The 21,476-nt window shown below is 40.1% G+C and overlaps 1 protein-coding gene and 1 long non-coding RNA gene across 6 annotated transcripts in view; one reads left to right on the plus strand and one right to left on the minus strand.

Annotated features, from left to right (window-relative positions):
- LOC144617127 (uncharacterized) overlaps nucleotides 1-21,476 on the minus strand; it is a 179,575-nt gene that overhangs the window by 10,252 nt on the left and 147,847 nt on the right. For both annotated transcript variants that reach the window (XR_014138043.1, XR_013557190.2), the window contains exons 3-5: nucleotides 5,762-5,907; nucleotides 5,604-5,672; nucleotides 5,403-5,505 (exon numbers count right to left, since the gene is read on the minus strand). This is a non-coding gene — a long non-coding RNA (uncharacterized LOC144617127). The remainder of the gene's footprint in view (nucleotides 1-5,402; nucleotides 5,506-5,603; nucleotides 5,673-5,761; nucleotides 5,908-21,476) is intronic.
- Nucleotides 1-21,476, plus strand: part of LANCL1 (LanC like glutathione S-transferase 1) — a 37,155-nt gene that overhangs the window by 7,528 nt on the left and 8,151 nt on the right. For all 4 annotated transcript variants that reach the window (XM_078450908.2, XM_060623363.3, XM_078450909.2 and 1 more), the window contains exons 4-6: nucleotides 11,504-11,711; nucleotides 20,188-20,323; nucleotides 20,881-21,027. In XM_078450908.2, coding sequence (XP_078307034.1) covers nucleotides 11,504-11,711; nucleotides 20,188-20,323; nucleotides 20,881-21,027 — 491 coding nt within the window. The remainder of the gene's footprint in view (nucleotides 1-11,503; nucleotides 11,712-20,187; nucleotides 20,324-20,880; nucleotides 21,028-21,476) is intronic.

Consider the following 21,476-nt stretch of genomic DNA (forward strand, 5'->3'; position numbering starts at 1 on the left):
CAATACTTTGCCTGCTCTGGGTGTCTCGGGAGACTCACATTTGGAGTTTGTTTCAAAACACTTTTATTTTAATTTTGTTTTCATTTCAATAAGTAATAGTCCTTTCATAAAACCTTCCATTGAAAGCAAGTATGATAGGAATGCCAATTCATAAGTAATTTTTCTAGAGCTAAGTGTAACTTCTATCAAGAAAGGGGCTGCAACTGGTTCTAAAGACTGGGAGATGTCAGCGTTTTCTCAGCGTGACTGAAACGTTACCTGCCTCTCCTTTCCACATCCTCTCAAACTCCTGCTTACTTGTCACAGGGTTATAAAATTCTTAATTTGTTTTTACCCTGCATTAATCCATACTAAACCCCATAGTCATATGTCTGTGTTTCTGCTTTGTGACTATAAAAAGCTACAAATGGAAACTGTCCAGCTTCATAATACCTCATTCATGCTATGACTGGATTTGCCTCAGTTGCTCACTTGATCTTGAAAATGAAAGTTTTAGGAAAGAAGCCCATGTGGTTTTGTTTTGTTCTTTTATTTTTTTTAAGTTTATTTATCTATTTTGAGAGAGACAGCATGTGCAGGGGAGGGGCAGAGAGAGAGGGGGAGAGAGAGAATTCCAAGCAGGCTCCTTGCTGCCAGCACAGAGCTCAATGCCAGGCTCGAAATCACAAACCGTGAGATCATGACCTGAGCCAAAACCAAGAGTCGGATGCTTAACTGACTGAGCCACCTAGGTGCCGTGCCCATGTGTTTTTAATATCACATATGCCCTTAAAACTGAAAAATTGGACTCCCATCATTTTTTCCCACTTTCTATTTTTTTAGGAAAAATTGAGACTAAGAGTGACAAGCTACTTATTAGAATTTCTGTACCTGTGTTATATGTGCTTTAGAAAACACTGTGTGCATAATGCTTTATTGGTAAGGGTGATGTGTACAGGTTAAATAAAAATTTAAAAGTAGCAAGTCATTGCTTTAGAAAGTACATTGCCTTTACAAACTAGTTTACAACTGAAATTATCTTGGCTTTTATTATAAAATGGAAGCAGAGGATATAACACAGTGATGAGAACGGTCAGTGTAGGCTTTTAATAGGATTCAAGCATCATTTTCACTAAAGCCTACATATTTACATGCTGTGGGTGTCACAGTGCAGTTTTACAGTCTGTATTCCTGACTTTTACCTTTTTTTTTTTTTAATGTTTATTTTTGAGAGAGTGAGAGAGACAGAGCCCAAGTGGGGGAGGGGCAGAGACAGAGAGAGAGAGAGAAAGAGAGAGAGAGACACAGAATTCAAAGCAGTCCAGGCTCTGAGCTGTCGGCACAGAGCCCAATGCGGGGCTTGAACTCACAAGCTGTGATACCATGACCTGAGCCTAAGTCAGAGGCTTAACTGACTTTTACCTTTTTTTTTTTTTTTAATTATTATTATTCACAACAGAGAAATAAGATGCCTTTACCCTAGGAAAGAAAGGAGGGGAGAATTGTTCAAACCAGCAGCTGTCTCATATTGGCCATTGAGGCAGTTACATCGCTCTGGGGTTCATGCTTATCCAGGAATGAAGTATTGTGAATAATCAATTTTGTAGGCAGTAATTGAGAGGTAACAAATTATTACTGATGTTCAGAAACAAGAATTCAGTAATTTAATAATAAAATATATGGAGTAAATTTTGGTTCCCAAGGGAATGAGGATCATCAATATGCAGTTTCATGATCATTTGACTGATAAAGGACAGAAGTAAAGGTTAAAAATGATGCCTATTAATAAAACGTTGCTGGGATTGACATTTGACAGGATCCAGTGTGCGCGCATATGCCAGTAACTAATGTTATATGCCAGGACACCATTCTAAGTGCTTGGCATTCGTTAACTGACCTAAATCTCAGAACAGCTCTGTGGTGTGGATACTCTTTGTATCCCCATTTCACAGATGAGAAAACTGAAGCAAAGCAAGGCTGAGTACCTATTCCTGGTTACATAGCCGGTAAATTAGAAAGTTAAGCTTCAGCTCAGCAAGTCTGGCTTTAGAGGCCCTGTCTTTACCCCATGAGAGTGTGTGCCTGTGTGTGTATTTACTCTCCACTTCTACATCTGGGTTCACTCCCTACATTTTAGGATGTATCACGTATGGAGAATGTGTGCACATGAGCTGTAGGGTGGGGTCGCTTGAGCAGTGGTAACATGATGATACTCGTGCTGTCCAAACATTTTAGAGGTGACTAATGACTAGTGAGTTTTAAGTGTTTTAGAAAAAAATTAGGATAAAACATGAAAGGAATTTGGAAGGAAAGAGGGAAACATGAGCTAGACAGGCAAGAGTAATAACTAAAAGTCTATAGGAAGAAGTTATTTGGGATCGGACATAAAGCAAACCGTGGAAAGATTTATGGGCATTTGCAGCCAGAAAAATGAAATCTCCAGCATTGTGCTATAGAAGTTGTTTCCATGCTTCCTAATCCTAAATTAATATATTCAACATGGTTTCAGGGTAGAAAATTCACTGGGCCAGAACAGAAGCTTTTCTTCATAATTGCTTGTATTTGAAAACGCTTGTTGTGGATCTTCTCATATGAAGTATCTGTTAGTCTGAAAATAATCGGTAGCTGTTACAGCTGTTAATAAGCAATATTTGAAATGAACAGGCCCAGTTCCTTTCACTGAACTTTATAGTTCTTTATAGAATTCCTTTATAGAATATCCTTTATAGAATTTAGTACATTGAAGTGTAATGCATCGTGATACTGATGTATGACATGTGCCAGCAATAAGCACTGAATTGTTCGCTCTTAGCCATAATCCTTTCCTGCTGGACTTACCAGGAGTTCTTTACAGAATGTGCTCCCAGCTTGTGAAGCAAGGAAAACATTTCTGTTCTTTAGGTGCTCCATCAAGAATTGCTCTTTATGCCTGTGCACACAGCAGCAGACAGTACAGAAAAATGACAAGCATGGAGTCCCCTTAAGATCATACCCAATGGCCAGCTACTAAGTGGTCCTAGGTGGTGTCCTGGAATCTGTTGGGACTCATTTGAGAGCCTGATGGCACCTATCTTTGGGCTGCTCTGGTTTTCATTCCAGGTAGCTTCCAGGGAGGAAGAGATTTTAAAGTACCTTAATAAAATAGAAATTATAAAGCACTGGTGAGGAATTGATATTACAGAGAATTAAATGAGCAGATGAAGTATTTTTGTGTTAGAAATAAGCATTTAGGAGAAAAGATTGCTTCCCTTGCAGATAGCATAGTAGAAAAGTTAAGTAAACCCAAGAGATAGCTGATCTCACTAGTGTCTTTAAGAAAGAATGAGGGAAAGTGCTAGCCCTCATTTAATTTCATTTTTTCCCAGTCTTAACTATGATGATTCCTAAGGGAAATGATGATCAGCTCACACTTAAACACACACACACACACACACACACACACAGGACTCTAGGGGCTTTAGTTCTAAAAGACATAACCCAGTCTTCTATAACCAACTCACAAAGTTAATGAGGCTAAGATCAGCATATATTTCCCCTTTTCAAGTATTAGATAACATTTTAAATAAGAGGATATGCAGCATAATCCCTGGAGTAATATTAACTTGCGCTCTAAATGCAAGTCATTAAAGTGTTTCAAGATGCTGTTCCTCTGATCTGCCAAATGTATAGCCTTTGAGCTACAGCTTTAGCACGTGGGGCTTAGCTTCTGCTGATACCAGACTTATTTGAAAGGAATCACTCTGGCCAGGTATCTTTTCTTTGCAACTTCATCTTTTTATTACGTAACTTTTCAATGAGAGCCAGCATTTCAGTGTCTAATTTGAGCCCCAGCCAAGTGTCCTTCACCTTCATGAGAAGCGCCTGTGCCTCGCAGCCAGCGCTGCCAAGGCAAGTGGAAGGAAAAAAGGGCGTGGATCCACACTGGGTTTATTAGAGCCCTTCACAGTGAGCACTAGATAGAGAACTGCCAGGGTATCACCTACTTCCTTTCTGACTGCACTTTTTACTGTGTTGATTTCATTACACTGTAGGTTATCTTAAGTGGCTAAGATACGGGCTTGAAACAAGTATAGGGTTCAAATGCTACCAGTGTGCTGGGGCGAAACACTGAGAACAGGAAGAGAATGTTGATAGACCAGAAGAAATGGCAGGAGGGAAAGAAAGAAGACCTATCTAAGCAATTTGACTTTTCTAGACAACACCAAGGAGGGGGGGCTATGTTTTGTCATTTTGATTCTGAGCATCTTCAGCATTTAACACAATGCCAGGTCCATAGTTGGTGCTTAATAAATATTTGTTGAATGAATGAACAAATGAATGAATGGACAGTGTCCTGCTATTACTATTCTAGCTACCACCTATGCAAGCTAAAAACAGTCACTTAAACAAAACTAGATGGAATGGGAAGACAGTGGAATTCAACTCATTTCGTTTCTGTTAGGATGTAGAAGAGTTAATCACATCTCTTTCCCCTTAACTTCTGATCCAGTTAAGAAATGAACTCGGAAATTAGGTAGGGCTCATGACATCTGCTTTATACTTGGTAAAGCTGGATAGAGAGCCTGTTGTTTAGACCTGGATGTCAAGTGGGTTTCTTCCTTCTTGCCACCTGATTTGAACTTACCTCCTTAGACTCAGAGCATCTGGATAGCCCATGTATGGATTAGCCCTTGGGAAACAGGAGAGAAAAGAGGGAGAGCCTGAAAACAGAGAAGACTCCCAGAAGCTCAAGAGAGGGGCCAGATGGCACGTGTATAGGGAACATTCTTCTAGTCAGAGGAGCCAGTAAGGGTGGAGAGAGGCAGGGACATGGGAAGAAGAGTATAGTTCCCTCTGTACTTTCTGTCCCTTTCAATCAGGCATCACAAATAAGATGGAGTCACTCTTTCAACACTTGGTGAAGTTCACAGTATAATGGAGTTGGGCATTTATTTAGTCACTGTGTGCTGGGGACTTGTACTGATCAGCATGATTCACAGTAGCTATAGAGTAGCTACTATTATTTCCATTTTATAGGTAAACATGCTTAGGCACAGAGAGGTTTAGTAAGTTAGGTAAAATCACACAGCTAGTGAGTGGTAGAGCGAGACTTCAATCGCAGACATCAATTCCTGAGCCCGTGCTCTTAATGACCACTATGCTGAAAGATTTATCACCTATTAATGGCAGTCTGAATAAAAGACTAGGAGCACTTCCTAATTTGACAGTTATGAAGCAGGGTACTGAGGGAAGGAGGAGGAAAGTATGATGTGTCCTTTTTTGAAAATCTGTTTTCCTCTCAGTCAGCTCTGGAAATGCATCAGAGAGAAAAGAAGACACATGTTCCAAGGGCTTTTTTGCCCTCTGCCTTTCCTACTTCTCTGTGTGGGACGATACTACGTAATTAATGGTGCAGAGGCACACTGGTCTTCTCCCCATGCTACCTGTACTTCCGACGCGCCGCGGCTTGTCATGCTTGGCTTTCCTCTGACAGCTGAGCAGAGCTACTGGTCCGGGCAGTGTCCACTGCGGGCTCCGTGGAGAGCACTGTGCACAGAAACAGCAGTGACTAGGAATGGGAACTGTGCCCTAAAGACAGCTGTGATTTTGTTGACAAAATGAACAGCGTATCAGAAAGTACCAACCTGATGTAGACAGATGATCATACTGTACGGGGTTAATTAGAGAAAACAGTCACTTATGTTTTCCTAAATCTGAAAGGAAAAAAGAAAACTGTGGTAATTGGTGAACTTTCAAAGTTTTGACTAGGGAACAGTTTATTTGAAACTCAGTCATCCATCACCTTCCAGGGAGTCCCCGCTTCCGTACCGCTCAGAACCATTAAGACCATCGTCGGTGGTAGCATCTCTAGTGACTCCAGCAGTATTGCAGTCTGAACACGGCTCTTCCCAGCAGATTACACGAAGAGAATCTTGAAAAGACCCTGACCTGCAAGCAAATACTCCGTAAGAGGATGTGCAGTGGCAGAGGTTTTCACATCAGTGCAGACTGGTCATAAAATAAATGAATGTTAAGGCATAATCTCTAAAATGCAGACTCACAGACAAGTGTTTTTGAGAGTTCATACATCTCTGGAGATTTTTATCATCTCCATATACATTTGAGACACACCAAGGTCTTGATTGGTCAAGATGAATAGGACTAATGATCCCTCGGAAATTCAAAGGCTTGGTATTAATTACTTCTCAACAGCTGGCTATATTTATAGTACTACTGGGGATAAGTAGCTGAGTAAGGAAATTGCAGATTTAGAAGTGTCCCTAAGCAGTTTATCCTCCCTTCCCCAAGTAGTAGCTACAGAAGGAAACTGAACAGAAAAATCTAGTTCAGAGCTTCCGTACTAAAAATCAGGACAGATTCCTATTACAGCAAAGTTCTCTTCAGTCCTCACGGTATCATTTTTTCTTTAAATTAGTTACCAACATTCCAAAAACAGATTTCTAGGATGAACTGTGGGGGCAGTGCCAGGCTTCCTGAACTTCTTATGCAGAATGACATCTGTCTCTGGTGTTCAGAGCAGTGCTGTCCTTAGAACGTTCTGCAGTGATAGAGAAGTTATTTTGTTGTCCATTATGGCAGCTGCTAGCCACCTGTAGCTCTGGAGCATTTGAAATGTGGCTAGTGTGACTGAGACACTTTATTGTAAATTGTTCACTTTTAATTAAATTTGTGTAGACGCTTACGGTTAGAAGCTGTCATATTGGCCCCCAGTTATAAGTAACCAGACAAGATTTAGGAGTTGTAAGCTCAAAGTAGTGTATGTCTGGACTGCTTCTGGCCTTTCAGACCACAAAGGAGGTTTTTGATTTTTGGTTTTGTTTGTTTGTTTGTTTGTTTTTATAGTTAAAAGCAACCCCTGCCTACATAGGATTGATGAATCTTGCAGCCCACTTGCTCCATCAGAGAATCATTGACTACTCTAGTAGTCACATGATTCCCCACACCTTTGGAGGACATTTGTCCAGCCTTTCTCCCCTGAACTCTGGACTTTTACATCCAGCTGCCTATCTGACCTCTCTGCTTGGATGTCTAGTGAACATCCCAAACCTGAACTGTACAGGTTTGGCTCATTCTCTGCCTCTTCCCCACTGCCAGGCCCTGTGTTAGACGTGCCTAGTGCCCACCCATATCTGGTGTCCCTCTCCTTCTGGACTCCTAGGAGGATTAAACCTCTCAACTTCAGTGTAGTTACGTGAGGCAACCTCTTCGAGTCCAGGGGGTGCAGGTGGAAGTGGCATGTGATTACAAGCCAAAGTGTGTAATTGCTGGTGTTTTCTTCATGTGGTAGGTGTCCAGGATGCAGTTCCCTAACAAAGTCCTGCATGTTCAGTCCCATCTTGGAGGGCCTAGACTAACCCATCGGGTTACCTTTGAAAAATGCCTTTTTAAAAAAATACTACTCATCGACATAAACCAACCATAGATTAGCATCAAACCTAAATTTCTATGTCTGGTTTTAATTTGAACCCCCAAGGAAACTGTCCTTATTAACCGTGTCATCTCCTAGCCTTCTCATCCACATGGATTTTCTCAGGTAATTAATTCCACTCTCCGGGAATACCATGCACTGGCTCCAGTTCAGTCTTCCCCTTGTGGTCCACGCCCCATCATACCTCCTTCTCCTTGATGGTATTGTTTTTCACCCTGGGATGGAGGGAATACTCTGCCCACTTCTGTCCATGCTTCTTCTACTAACCCATCCTCCAAAGCTGTAAATAACTAAGGAATGCACTTGCCATATCTAAAGCATTTGCTAACTTCACATGCCTGATTCTAAAAGGTACTTGAATGATTTTTTTTCCTGATGTTATATTTATCTGGATTTGCATGTAAAATAGAGGGGGTATCCCTATTACAACTTTCCTATACCCTATAGGAAATGAAGTACAACCAACCAGAGTAGCAATAATCTCTTGTTCCTGAAGGAGAGTACTCATTACTGAACAGGATTAGTTATCCCAAATGCTTTATTGGTCACCTTTAATGACTTTGGGATTAATGGGCAAATAATGGATTAGATTTTGCTTTACTCATTTCTTAATGTATCTCTCTTCATATGGATTATTTTCCCATTTAGAATATGTCAATAAGTTTAAGTCATATATATGAGCAAATTTAACAAGACAATAAAATTCAGACCAAAAAAGCATTAGTTTTCATAGCCTAATAATGACAGTAGTTATCAGGGAGTGGACCAGCTAAGAAACAGGATATTTTAACATCAATTTTATGTCAATGAAGATGTCAAAATCCCTCCAGATTTAAGGGGGGGCAGCTTTCTTTTTTTTTTTTTCTTTCTTTTTTTAAATGTGTATTTACTTATTTTTGAGAGAGAGAGTACACGCACAAGCAGGGGAGGGCAGAGAGACAGGGAGAGAGGGTATCCCAAGCAGGCTTCATACTGTCAGCACAGAGCCTGACACAGGTCTCAAACTCACAAAAAGTGGGATCTTGACCTGAGCTGAAATCAAGAGTTGGATGCTTAACCGACTGAGCCATCCAGGCACCTTTTTTTTTTTCCTTTTTATGAAGTAATTCTAATATCTAAAACTATTTGAAGTATATTTTTACAACTAAATGCATTCAAAATTTATTTTTGAATGTTTATTTATTTTGAGAGAGTGAGTGTGGGAGGGGCAGAGAGAGAGGAGGAGAAACAGAATCCCAAGCAGGCTCTCCACTGTCCACACAGAGCCCCACGCAGGCCTCGATCCCACAAACTGTGAGATTATCACCTGAGCCAAAATCGAGTGGGACGCTTAATCAACTGAGCCAGGCACCCCAATGCAATCAAAATTTACGTCTGACTTTAGTCTTTTCTGTTCTGGAAGAAAAGGTGAAAGGGTAGAAGAAGGAAGCAAATCTCCTTTATCCTGCCTTTCGCTTAGTGAACAATATAGAATGAAATTTTATCTGCTGCTCAAATTTAAGCCCCAAATACTCTGATTAAGTGGCACATCCTGTGATAAAAAGAAAAATGAAACATTAAAAAGATTAAGCTCCATATATCATCCTGTGTTGAGTCTCATGACCAGTTTGGATGGTTGTTATCCTAGAAGCCAGTACGAATGTTCTTTCTCATTATATTAAATGTCATTTACAGGCTGAAATCATACTTGGGGATGAGTTTATGAATGGATACAACTGCAGTCCTCCCTCCCAAACCTGGCCCTGCCCTAGAGGCATATTAATATCTCAGTGGATGAGAAGCATAGTAGCCTTGCAGTACCATTTGACTTTTTCCATGAATAACAAACTTATTTTTATAAAAATTAACATTTGAAAAGTTTTTTAAAGCATAGACCGGGGCCAGGGTTGCAGGTATATGTAAGGGGACTGGGGTGAGTTTTCCCTGCCAAGCCTTCAAGGTTGTGTCTTTATTTCCTACCTTGCTAGTTATCTCTCAGCATTCAGTATTTATGCAAAGGTGATGTTATATGCATGAATATTGCTAAAGGTTGGGAGAACATAACGATCGGGTTTAAGACATTTAACCACACACAGTTCCCCCATTTTTTCTATCGGGTCATCTGGGGTACACAGAATTGATGAGTCATTAAATGTCTTCGACTTACACATTTTGTCTTACTTTCTGGACCTAGACTCATTTCTAGTAAGTTTATACAAGAAACTTCTGTGAATTGGCAGCAACACTCCTCACTTGAAACCCTTTCATCCATGGGTGTCTTGTGACAGGAGGTAGACACCGTAAACTGAGGCGCAGATCGCTGAACCAAAATACAGGGATGCTGAGGCCCAGAATGAGAAGAAGAGGAACAGAACCCAGGAAGAGAATTCTCTGCTAATCAAAAAGAAAAAAAGTTTTCCATCTAAATGAAATATGGTGGAATGGAGAAATGACTACCTGTTTTTCGTGAGAAATGCATCAAACCTTACCACTGCAAACTTCAGTGGGTTTTGTTTGTAAAATATTTAGGCCAAGAGGAATTGTTGATAATGAGAGACAAAGGTTTGAAAAGGAAAACAATCATTGGGCTCGTATTTAATCACTTTGTATTTTCTCAGACTTCAGTCATGTCATTATCTGGCTGCAGTGCTCACAGAACTCAATTAGGGGAGTTCAGGCAGCAATGGGAATAGGAGGCCAAAATGAAAGGGTAACAATTTAAATGGATCACTGGCAGATGCCTTGTGTGGATGGAGATGAAGCCATTTAAGGACCTAATTGCAGAAGAAGCTCTTGACATTGATCATTTGTGAAAAGGAGCTTTTTTTTTCTTACATACATGGTTTTGTACACTTACGTCTGCAGACCTTCAGCACTGGTACGTCCGATCATCAGCTTGTGGAATTCCTAACACCAAGCCACTTTGAAAGAGCAGACAAGGTTATTAACTTAGGCAGGAAATGAAAATTTGGCCTTAATATACATGTGAAATTGAATTGTCTGTAGCACAAAGCTTTGGAGATTACCCATGCAAAATGAGAAAACTATCTAAATTTAAAATTGTCCTCAGTACAGTGAAAAGTAATTTTGCAGACTGCATTTTTACTGCACTGAAATCCATGAAGAGATTGGCTCTATTAATTTAGATTTAAACAGAGGCTCTGTATCTTCTAAAAATGGTAAATGAGATGGAAAATGTACTTTAAGGGGAGAAATGAGTTTCTAGAAATGCTGCAGGCAGGTAGGTTCCCTACTCCACATCTTTGAGTCTGCCCTGAGACCAATTGGCTTCAGAGGGAAGGCTCTATCTACTGTGACAGGCATTCAGACAACACCTCAATTATATGTGTGTATGTATGTATATATATATATATATATATATATATATATATATATATATATATGGCAGGCTTCTCTTGAAGAATAAGAAGCAAATCGAGGAAGGCCCAAAGCAAAAGTCATTGGCAGTTTTTACAGTATAATTTCTCAAGTAGCAGAGTCCTTGACAGAGAAAAGAAATTAAGGAGGAATTGAATTTATTTTCTCAGATCTCAAATAACTTAGTAGTTGTTTTATAATCCCTGCCTGGAACGATACTGGAGTAGGGAATTTGGTTACTGTCCCTACCTTCTCATTCACAAAATTACCTTCCCATAGAAAGAGAAATTGAATTTTTCACTCCCTAGTCTTTGAATTTCTGTAGCTCGCAAGGACAAGTATTACTTGTTTACTTATTGATTAAGTAAATGATTATATGTTAAATAAAGAAGTGACTATTAGAAATATAGTTTTGATAACCTGCCATTTAACCATCAAGAAGAATACATTTACACACAGTAGAGTGCAACAAGGGTTAATAATAAACTTAGGTTAGAGTTCAGAGATGGTCTCAGAGTTCCTATTATGTACAGTTGCAATGATGAAGAAACAGAGCAAGTGCCTTCGTCTGGTTCTTAGAGCTGCTGAGTCTAGAACTAAGGTCATCTAAACTTCCGGAGAGTTTACTTATATATGTGTTATGGCTTATCGACAATCAATACTGCTGAGTTGGCAGCAAACCAAAATAAAACAGTGGCCCATTCTTCATCGTTACATTATTCTCTTTTCACCTTTCAGGTATCTCTGTGCTTTACTTACATCTCTATGATGTGTTCGGAGACCCTGCTTACCTACAGATGGCACATGGCTATGTAAAGCAAGGTCTGAACAGTTTGACCAAGCGTTCCATCACCTTCCTGTGTGGGGACGCGGGCCCCCTGGCGGTGGGCGCTGTGGTGTATCACAAGATGAACAATGAGAAGCAGGCGGAAGACTGCATCACCCGGTAATCATATTTCTTTTTGAGGATTATGATCTAGATGTCATAATGGATTCTGTATGTGTTAGCACAAGAACATTTTAGTGAAGGTACTTTTCTTCCAGCAGTAAATCTTACTACTGTCATTTGATCACACATAATCCCGATTTAGTTAAGGAACAACCATTATAGTTCCTATTTTATTGTAAGATGTAATGACACTGACACACACCAGATCAAACATTAGTTTAATAACAAAAATGAGATCAAAAGTTTGATCATGTGATTACTAACATAAGGTGCTGTCCAAGATCAATAATCCAAAAAATGTGCTTCACTTCACTTCCTTTCGTGGGCTGGGGGAGGCCTCCTAACGGATGACAGACTGATTCAAAATTGTTTTTCGTAGGAGCAAATACCATGCAAATCCGGATTCTTATTTTTAATGTAGAGCAGGGCAGCTCACTAGAAGCTTGTGAATTATGAAGAATTACTAAACTGTGGTACTAATAAACTACAATTATTGTTTGACTAGAGCTTATTGAGCACAAATTCTATCAAGAAGTCTGGCTCCATGCAATACTGCAAGCAGTGCTGTTAGGCTCTGCTGAACATATTAACACACAGGAAGTTGCAATTCCAGCAAAGGTTTTTGGTTTTGTTTTGTTGTTTAATAGACTTTACTTTTTTTTTTTTTTTTTTCATTTCATTTATTACTGGAGAGAGCGTAGTGGGAGAGAGGGACAGAGGAAGGGGGAGAAAGAGAATCCTAAGCAGGCTCCACGCTCAGCACGGAGCCCAACGCAGAGCTCAATCCCATGATCCTGGGATCTTGACCTGAACCGAAATCAAGTCACATGATCAACTGACTGAGCCACCCAAGCGTCCCTAGACTTTACTTTTTAGAGCAATTTTCCATTCACAGAAAACTTGAGAGGAAGGTACAGAGATTTCCCATATACGTGCTATCCCCACACCTGCATAATCTCCCCATTATCAACATTCCCCACCAGAGGGGCGCACTTGTTACAGTGGATGAACCTATGCTGACACACCATGATCACCCAAGCCCATAATTTACATTAGTTACATTAGTTACCTTTTGGTGTGGTGCAGTTGGTGGGTTGGGACAAATGTGTAATGACGTGTATCCATCATCATACTATCATAGAGAGTAGTTTCACCGCCCTAAGAATCCTCTGTGCCCTGCTTATCAATCCCTCTTCTCTCCTCCCTAACCCCAGAAACTACTCATCATTTTACTGTCTTCTTGGTTTTGTCTTTTCCAGAATGTCATAGTTGGAATCATACAGTATGTTGCCTTTTCCAATTGGCTTCTTTCACTTAGTAATATGTATTTAAGGTTCTCTCATGTCTTTTCATGGCATGACAGCTCATTTCTTTTTAGTGCTAAATTACAGTCCATTGTCTGGATGTACCAGAGTTTATCCATTACCCTACTGAAGGACATCTTGGTTGCTTTCAAGTTTTGGAAATTATGAATAAAGCTAATGTAAATGTCTATGTGCAATTTTTTGTGTGGACGTAACCTTATAGCTCCTTTGGGTAAATATCAAGGAGCGCAATTGCTGGGTCATATTATAAGGGTAGGTTTAATTTTGTAAGAATTTCCAAACTATCTTCCAAAGTGGCTGTACCATTTTGCATTCCCATCAGCAATGAGTGAAAGTTCCTATTGCTGCGCATCCTGCCAGTGTTCCAGATTTTGGCCACTCTAATAGATGTGTCGTGGTATCTCCTTGCTTCTTGCTTGTTTTAGTATTTATTCTTAATGTTTATTTACTTTTTGAGAGAGTGAGAGAGCACAAGCTGGGGAGGGGCACAGGGAGAGGGACAGAGGATCCGAAGCAGGCTCTGTGCTGACAGCAGTGAGCCTAATGTGGGGCTCAAACTCACGAACTGTGAGATCATGACCTGAGCCGAAGTCAGACGCTTAACCGACGGAGCTACCCAGGCGCCCCGTCTTGTTTTAATTTGCATTTCCCTGACATACAATATGGAGCATCTTTTTATATACTTATTTGCCATCTGTATTTCTTCTTTGGTGAAGTGTCTGTTAAGGTCTTTAGTGCATTTTTTAATTGGGTCCAGCAACATTTTAATCAGTGATTGCCCCCAGTTTGACCATGGTTTTTGATTCCCACTACTCTTTCTTATAAATTACTGTTGGAATGGCATTATCATCACTGATTTCGTTGGTGGAGGATCTTTGGTTAACTTTACACTGTGCAGTGGTGTGTATTTCATTAACAGGCTTTGACCTAAAATTCTAATAACTACAGGTTTTTCCCCCCTCAAAATTTTATTATGAAAAATTTCAAACATGCAGAAATGTTGAAAGAACAGTGAATACCTGTATATCTACCCACATAACTTCTAGCATTCACATTCACATTTTACCGTACTTGCTTTATCACAGATCTAATCCATCAATCTATTCCTCTATCCACTATTAATCCTTTTGTGGGGGGGCGGGGGATGTATTTCAGAGTAAATTGCAGACATCGGTATCCTTCCTTCTAAATACTAAAGCATATATATCATTTACTTGGGTTCAATACCTGTTTAGTTTTCTTCTTTTGACATAAAGTTTACACACAGTGACCTGCCCAAGTTTGATTGATATTTGTTGAGTTTTGGCAAATGCATATACCATCTAGATTTGCAACACAGAAACTACGTTTCTGGGTTTTTTTAGCCACACATCTGCTTTATAGACTCCGAAGGGAGTCTCATTCAGTGAATCATTCTTAAGTATCATAAAAATAAGCTGTAGTGGTCCCAGTATTTTATACGTAATGCCAGCCTTTCTCAAAACATGTACAACCAGATAGTAATTGTTTGTTATGTGAAACATGAGAACAAGATTTATGTATTCAGACTGGGTACATGCTAATTAAACAAAGTTAAATATGCACCTTTACTGGCTGCTCAGAGCCTTCAGTAGCTTTTATGCGCGGGGGAAACTCGTGACCGTAGGGAGTGGAATTTGCCAAACTTGTCAAGTAGACAGCCCCTTTTCTCAGGACATTTCAGGGCCTACTGTTCTAAGAAACACTCTTTGGGGGAATAGTACCATATATTAATACTGGTTTATTATAAAATACTCTTAATGGCAAACTAAAATTTCTTTTTTTTGACACCTTGATAATAAAGGTGTTTTTGTTATTTACATCTTTTTAAAAACGTTATCAACATTTCGATAATAATTATAGCCAATAGATTTGTTAAGATGAAACATATAGAATGTGGATATACGGTAGGAAAATAAGCTACTCATGGCCACAGTTTTGATTTTTCATTTCTAGAGTTCATGGTACAACAGGGGAAAAAAAAAAGGAATTATTTATAAGTTGCTTTCACATTTCTTCCCTTTTAAGGGAAAAATCTGTAAGTCTTCTCAATTCAATTGAAATAATTTGATGTCATTAGATATTAAACCTACTGGTTTGTTTCATTTTTTACTGACCCTTCTTCTTCACATCACATAGCCCTTTGGAAATGGCAGAGTTCTGTGTGTGGCACCTCACATCCCATTTCAGCTTACCTTTCCTGGTTTTTCTTAATATGATGGTCTTTCAGAATCATCATTTTGAGTTATAGAGACAAAGGAGTCAATGTTTCCCTAAGATAGGGATTCTTAACTTTGGGGCCCTGAGAATCTTAGGGCTTCCACAGGTCTGCAGAAAACCCCAAATTGTAGTCAGCATGGAGAGAACACTTAACACTTTTCTCAGACGGGTCTATAACTCCCTAAAAAGGAGTGTGTGTCTTTGTGTCTGTGTCCATGTTCAAATGTCCTGCTGTTAGTGGAGGCAGGTGGCAAGGAAAAGGATAAATAGCACAATTTTTCCCCTTCTGTTTGATTTGTACTGTGTTCGTTTTCACCCTTCCTTCCACACACAGTTGGTGCCACCGTGCAGAGAGAGCACTGCCTACTGACTGTTCCTACTGACTGTTCAGTGACTGATGTGATATACAAAGTGCTTTGGGGCCAAGACTTAGAATAATGAATTTGGGCTTTCTGGTCAGAAAGTATCCACTCTCTCTTTTGTAGTGTGATGAGTAAGAAAAGGACTCCTTTTTAAAAAGTTACAATCCTTTAGATGATATAAGGTAAAAACTCTCCCCAGTAACACCCTCGGGAAATAGGAGTGGAACAGAACTATCCTGGTTTTAGATGTCCTTATTCTTCCTTCAGTGACATTTCAGTACCATGTCTCTTCTGAAGATCGGTTGCTATTAATATCAACATAGCAAAACAAATGGAGCTGCAATGATGTGCTTCTGGTTTTGAGTTTTTGAAAACACACAAAATAACCTTTATGACTATAAATGCTATCATTTCTTCACTTTATCTTGAGAATGTAGCTTGTAAAACATGCAGTTAAAAATGCTACCTTTAGTAATCATCAGAACCAGCTAATGAGTTTTAAGGATTTGAATTCAAATCCAGAAAAAAAAAAGGAATACTTCCTTTCTTACCCTAAAGTCTGAAGTATTATTTTAAGGAGATACTCTGAGCAATACTTCATCTTCAAACATTTGAAAGGATTTTGCTATCTACTTTAAACTTCCAAAATGCAAATGCGTTTGGCTGCAAAATAATTGGAATGCTGATTATGTATCGCCACCTAGTGGTAATATAATCCATAACATTGGCCTGTAAAGGAAACGTGGTTCAAACACATTTAGGTGAGAACATCATTGGAGTTAATGCAATAATTGTTCTGAGTAACTTCCATAGAGCAGTATTTGTTTAAAAAATTCACAGTAATTTTCCTTTTTTGAATAATGCAATTTCCTTTATAATAGCAGACCAAAAATGCTTTTTCATATCTAAATTCAATACAATTTAATATGCTTACATTAAAACTTGGTAATAAATTTTTAAATCAAACCTCTGAAGTATTCCTTCTGTTTACTACAACAGTTGAGTTTTTATCCACTAAAAAGATTTTATTTTGTTAAGATCTCAACATTACTGAGTTACCAGTTCTGGCATGAGAATAAAATAGAATTTTTTTAATAAATGTTCTTAAGTTCTTTAAAAATATTAGGGGTGTGTCTGTGTATGATACTGAAGTAGAAAAAAAAAATGGCCCATAATTCTACCAACCGGACAGGCCTGCTGACATTGGGGAAAATCTTAAGAAACAACAAGAAAATTGAAAGTGACCTTTGCCCACCATGTCCCTATTCCTAAGATAACCACTGTTCCACTGCGAGTTTAATGCCTATACATATAGAAGAAAAAACATACATGAGCCAGCATTTGCATGTTTAACCAATCTGATGAGATGCCTCCATTTGTTGAGGTATAATATAACCGACAAGGTATAATAGAACTGTCGGTAACTGCAACCCGCCGTGCTTTTTCACACCCCTCTTTCCTGACCAGGAGTGAGTTCTCTTAAGGACATTTTTATAACTTTTACTCAGTCCATTTCATAATTGTTAGCCCCTCTCAGTCACTAAAAGCATCTCATTCTGGTTATTAAGACGTGGCTTTTTAATTTTAAATTGTGAGTGTTCCTCTCCCCGACCACAGCCTTATGGAAGTGGAGTGGGGAGGGCTGGGCTAAAGGAATTGTCTGTTCTGCCACAGGTACCTTCCCTATGGAGCCAGGACACTCTTCATTATACCCATTGGTTATAGACGTGGCAGCACTCGTTAGGTTTTTGTTTGTTTGTTTTTGTTGTTTGTAGATATTGGTGGTCTCCAGAGATTAGCAGTAGGAGCTGTATCCCCCCTCAGCTGTAACCTTAACACTAAGTACGTTAAAATGAGAGCACGAGCAGTGAACCAAGTCCTACCAAATAAAGAAACCAAGTGTACAAACACTGATTAGGAAGTAAGACACATACACATACACACAGGTAGTCTCCTGCCCTGTTCTTGTGACTTAGAGAAAACCACGTTTGTCCCCAGACAATCTTATTAGGTCTTCTTGATCAAACAGTAGTAGAGCCAGTACCATCTTCCACACCTTCCACCTGTCTTCACCATTCATCCCACCAACAAAAAAAACCGTCTTTAACATTCTTTACCTCACTTATCGGCAAATCCTCTGGTGTAGATTTTGGTAAACTTATTTCAAGTGCCGACTGCCTCTGAATGGTGATTCCTGATAAGAGTCGTTCAAGTATAGCCAGGCACCCCAGGGGTGTGATTCTGGATACTTCAAATGTTTATTATAGTGTTTATATTAAATAGTGCTTATTAATTAAAGCATATATTAAATATGCTAAAAATTAAAGCATATATTAAATATGCTTATAATTCCCGATATATAAAGTTAGATGATATACTTGCACAGGCACTGTTTATACTTAACTACTTTGAAAGTAAATTTCTACACAGACAACAAGAGAATTTTACAAACAAATAATGGCTTTGTCCTCAGGCAGTGCGGTCAGTGTCATCTGCTACCTGAGGACAAAGCCATTATTATTTGGTAGGGCCGATGTCCTCTCATTACTGCTCTTTTCCTGAAATTCCCTGGCTCTTCCCTCTTACTTTTCCAGTAGACTGATATTTTGTCAAGTTTCACCAAAAATTATATTGTTTTAATAACTGAAAACACATTGACTATATAGGGTAATTTAGGGGTAATTGAGATGTACTTTCAAAATTTCATGTGATAAGGGGCGCCTGGGTGGCGCAGTCGGTTAAGCGTCCGACTTCAGCCAGGTCACGATCTCGCGGTCCGTGAGTTCGAGCCCCGCGTCGGGCTCTGGGCCGATGGCTCGGAGCCTGGGGCCTGTTTCCGATTCTGTGTCTCCCTCTCTCTCTCTGCCCCTCCCCCGTTCATGCTCTGTCTCTCTCTGTCCCAAAAATAAATAAAAAACGTTGAAAAAAAAAATTTCATGTGATAAAAATCCAAAAGAGCAAAGACATTTTCCCTACTTATCCTATTTGCTTTCCACACCCTCCCCACCACCCCCCTACGAAAGGCAGAAAGGTTCATTCTCTGAGTTCAGACTACAAATATGGTTGCCTTCCTGAGCTCCTTTCCTTGCGAACCCCACCTAGTTCCTGGTTCCCTGGGGCTTCCCTTTTTGGTCCTCTGGAAAGAAATCCACTCTGCCAAGTATTCCCACAACTGCAGCTGAATCTGGGGCTAAATGCTGGCAACGTGAGAAAGGAGTGAAACAGTAGAGGCTTACCCCACCCTCCTGGGACCACAGCTCCTCCAGTCTGTGAGGAAGGGTCCCTCCCTCAGAGACCTGGCTTCCATGGGCTCCTGTTGCCTTCGTTTCTGCCAACCCTGTGAGACTGCTTGCGGCCCGGGGTGTGAGTAAACAGAGGGAAGAAGAGAGAAAATAAAGAAAACTGAGAGGCTTTACTCACTGTCTCTGATGTCAGGCATGCCCTTTCCCATTGTTTCTTGAGACAGAACTCAAGGGTTTCTTCCGGGACTCTCTTTCAGCCCTTGGGGCTCACTTCCAGGTTTGGGACTATTCTGAATTCAGGCCAGGGGAATACCGTAGATGAAAATATGGTAAACTCACCACTGGTTTGGTAGTACTTCAAATTCTGGTCCTCCCCACTCTGCCTGCTGCTGTTTACTGTTTGGAGTCCTCAAAGAGCCGCTCTGTGCATTCTCTCCAGGTCTTGGAGCTGCGTTTACCAGGAGAGGCAGGCTGGAGTGTGCTTACTCCGTCTTACATGGAGCCAAAACCAGAAACAACTTTTTGTGGCAAGCCACGCTGAGTCTATCAGTAGGGAATCAATATCTTATAATATATCCCTTCAGTGGGATACTATACAGCTGCGATAAAGAATGAGACTACTCTGGATGTGCTGATGTAGAATGTTTGTCAAGATGTATTGATAAATAGCAAGCCACAGAACATTTGGGGAGATATAGATATGCATATTTATGCTTCTATGTGCATAAAATAATTCTAGGACTATCCAAGAATTTGGTAACCGTGGTTGTTTCTGAAAAGAAGGGTGGGACGGCTGGGAGACTGGGAAGACAGGGAGGCTGACTGATGCCTCTGTGCTCTCTCACGTCTTATCGGCTGTGGTACATCAGGCCGTGGTACAGACACTTCACGGAGGCCTGATGACATGTTAAGAAATGAACTAAGGAAGGAGGTAAGTAACTGGGGTGTAGCAGGCTTTTCATTCAGTGCAAGTAGATTTCATCCTTTGAATTTGTTTTTCATTTCTATTGTGAACTGAAGAAAAATTTAGTCGAGGGGTAATTTTTGAACCCGGACTACCCTTTGTGGTCTGGCTCAGCGCACTTAATGGGTAATAATGTATAACAATTTATAATATAAACCTATGAAAATGTTTAGTTTATATATTAATTATATTTAAAATGTTTAAAATAACTGTAATAGTAAATTAATATATAATATTTCTATGCATATATTTATGTGTATGTATTTTTGAATGTCCCAGTTTAAGTATATGCCATTATCTGATCCCTTTCAAGTTATCTTAGGCATGTATTTTTATTCCCAGGCTAATTCATCTAAATAAGATTGATCCCCATGCTCCAAATGAAATTCTCTATGGACGAATGGGCTACATTTACGCTCTTCTCTTTGTGAATAAGAACTTTGGAGTGGAAAAGATTCCTCAAAGCCATATTCAGCAGGTACCACATTTTTGTGCTTTTTGGAATCTTGTTAGGATCTCAGTTAGGATCCCCTTGTTAGGATGCCTCAACTACTGGTTTTGTTTCTCCGGTTAGCATACATAGCCCAGGTGGAAAATAGGTGTGTCGGCCTCTAAAGATCAGGCGGGATCAGGGAGCTGACAATGTCCTTCTGAGTGCTGTTGGAAACACAGAGAGTGACTGGGAGTGAGAAGAACAGCCTGCTCCATGTGAGAGTATGGCCCTTCCAAAGATGAGGGCCGGATCTCACCTCCCACGTGCAGGTGTCTCCTTTCATGCCTGAAGGAATTCATGCTTTCCTCCGACAAGTGAATTCTTGTCAGCTCTAGTAAAGAGAGTTCAGGATTTCTGTATCTCTGTCCTTTAGGCAGAACACAGTCACCCCTACTTTCTGCGAGGAAAATTAATCTGTGCCCGTCCGTGGCCAAAAGATCACGTTCCATTCACTATGTTCTCCATACCTCTTAGCAGAAAGTTCCACTGGGAAGATTTTTATTCTGGTTCTCTCATTATTGCTATCGGTTTTCTCCCTGTAGGTTTGTGAAACAATCTTAACCTCTGGAGAAAACCTAGCTAAAAAGAGAAACTTCACAGCAAAGACTCCACTGATGTATGAATGGTACCAAGAATATTATGTGGGGGCTGCTCATGGCCTGGCAGGAATTTATTACTACCTGCTGCAGGTAAGAGGGGAAGATGGTGTAACTTGCTAATGCGCCTGCCGATTGGACTGTCCGGGGTGAGGACACCAGCACTGCCCTCGGGTGTTGCACCCCGCCGACTGCTGCATCACTCTCCTTGCAGTTTCCTGGCCTAGACAAACAAGGGCAGTGTTTGCCAAGGTGCATGTGAAAGTGCATGCACAGAAAAGGCACCGCGCTGTGAGATGACATTCAATTTGTAGGTGACCGTCCTTGCCCACCTAGTGCCACTCCTGCAGACTGAAGTGTTCTCCTGTCCTTCAGCATGCAGTGCCTCGTGCTCTGCTCTGCTGTCTCAGCAGATGCCTTGGATTAATATTATTGCATATGATTAGACACAACCCATTGAAACAAATTCCAGAAGTAAGAACAAAATCAATAGAAAACAAATGACCATATGTTGCCTGAGGTTCACTTAGAGAGCAAAGCCA

The sequence above is a fragment of the Panthera onca genome, chromosome C1 (genome assembly GCF_046562875.1).
Source record: "Panthera onca isolate mPanOnc1 chromosome C1, mPanOnc1 haplotype 2, whole genome shotgun sequence".
NCBI classification, from domain to species: Eukaryota; Metazoa; Chordata; class Mammalia; order Carnivora; family Felidae; genus Panthera; species Panthera onca.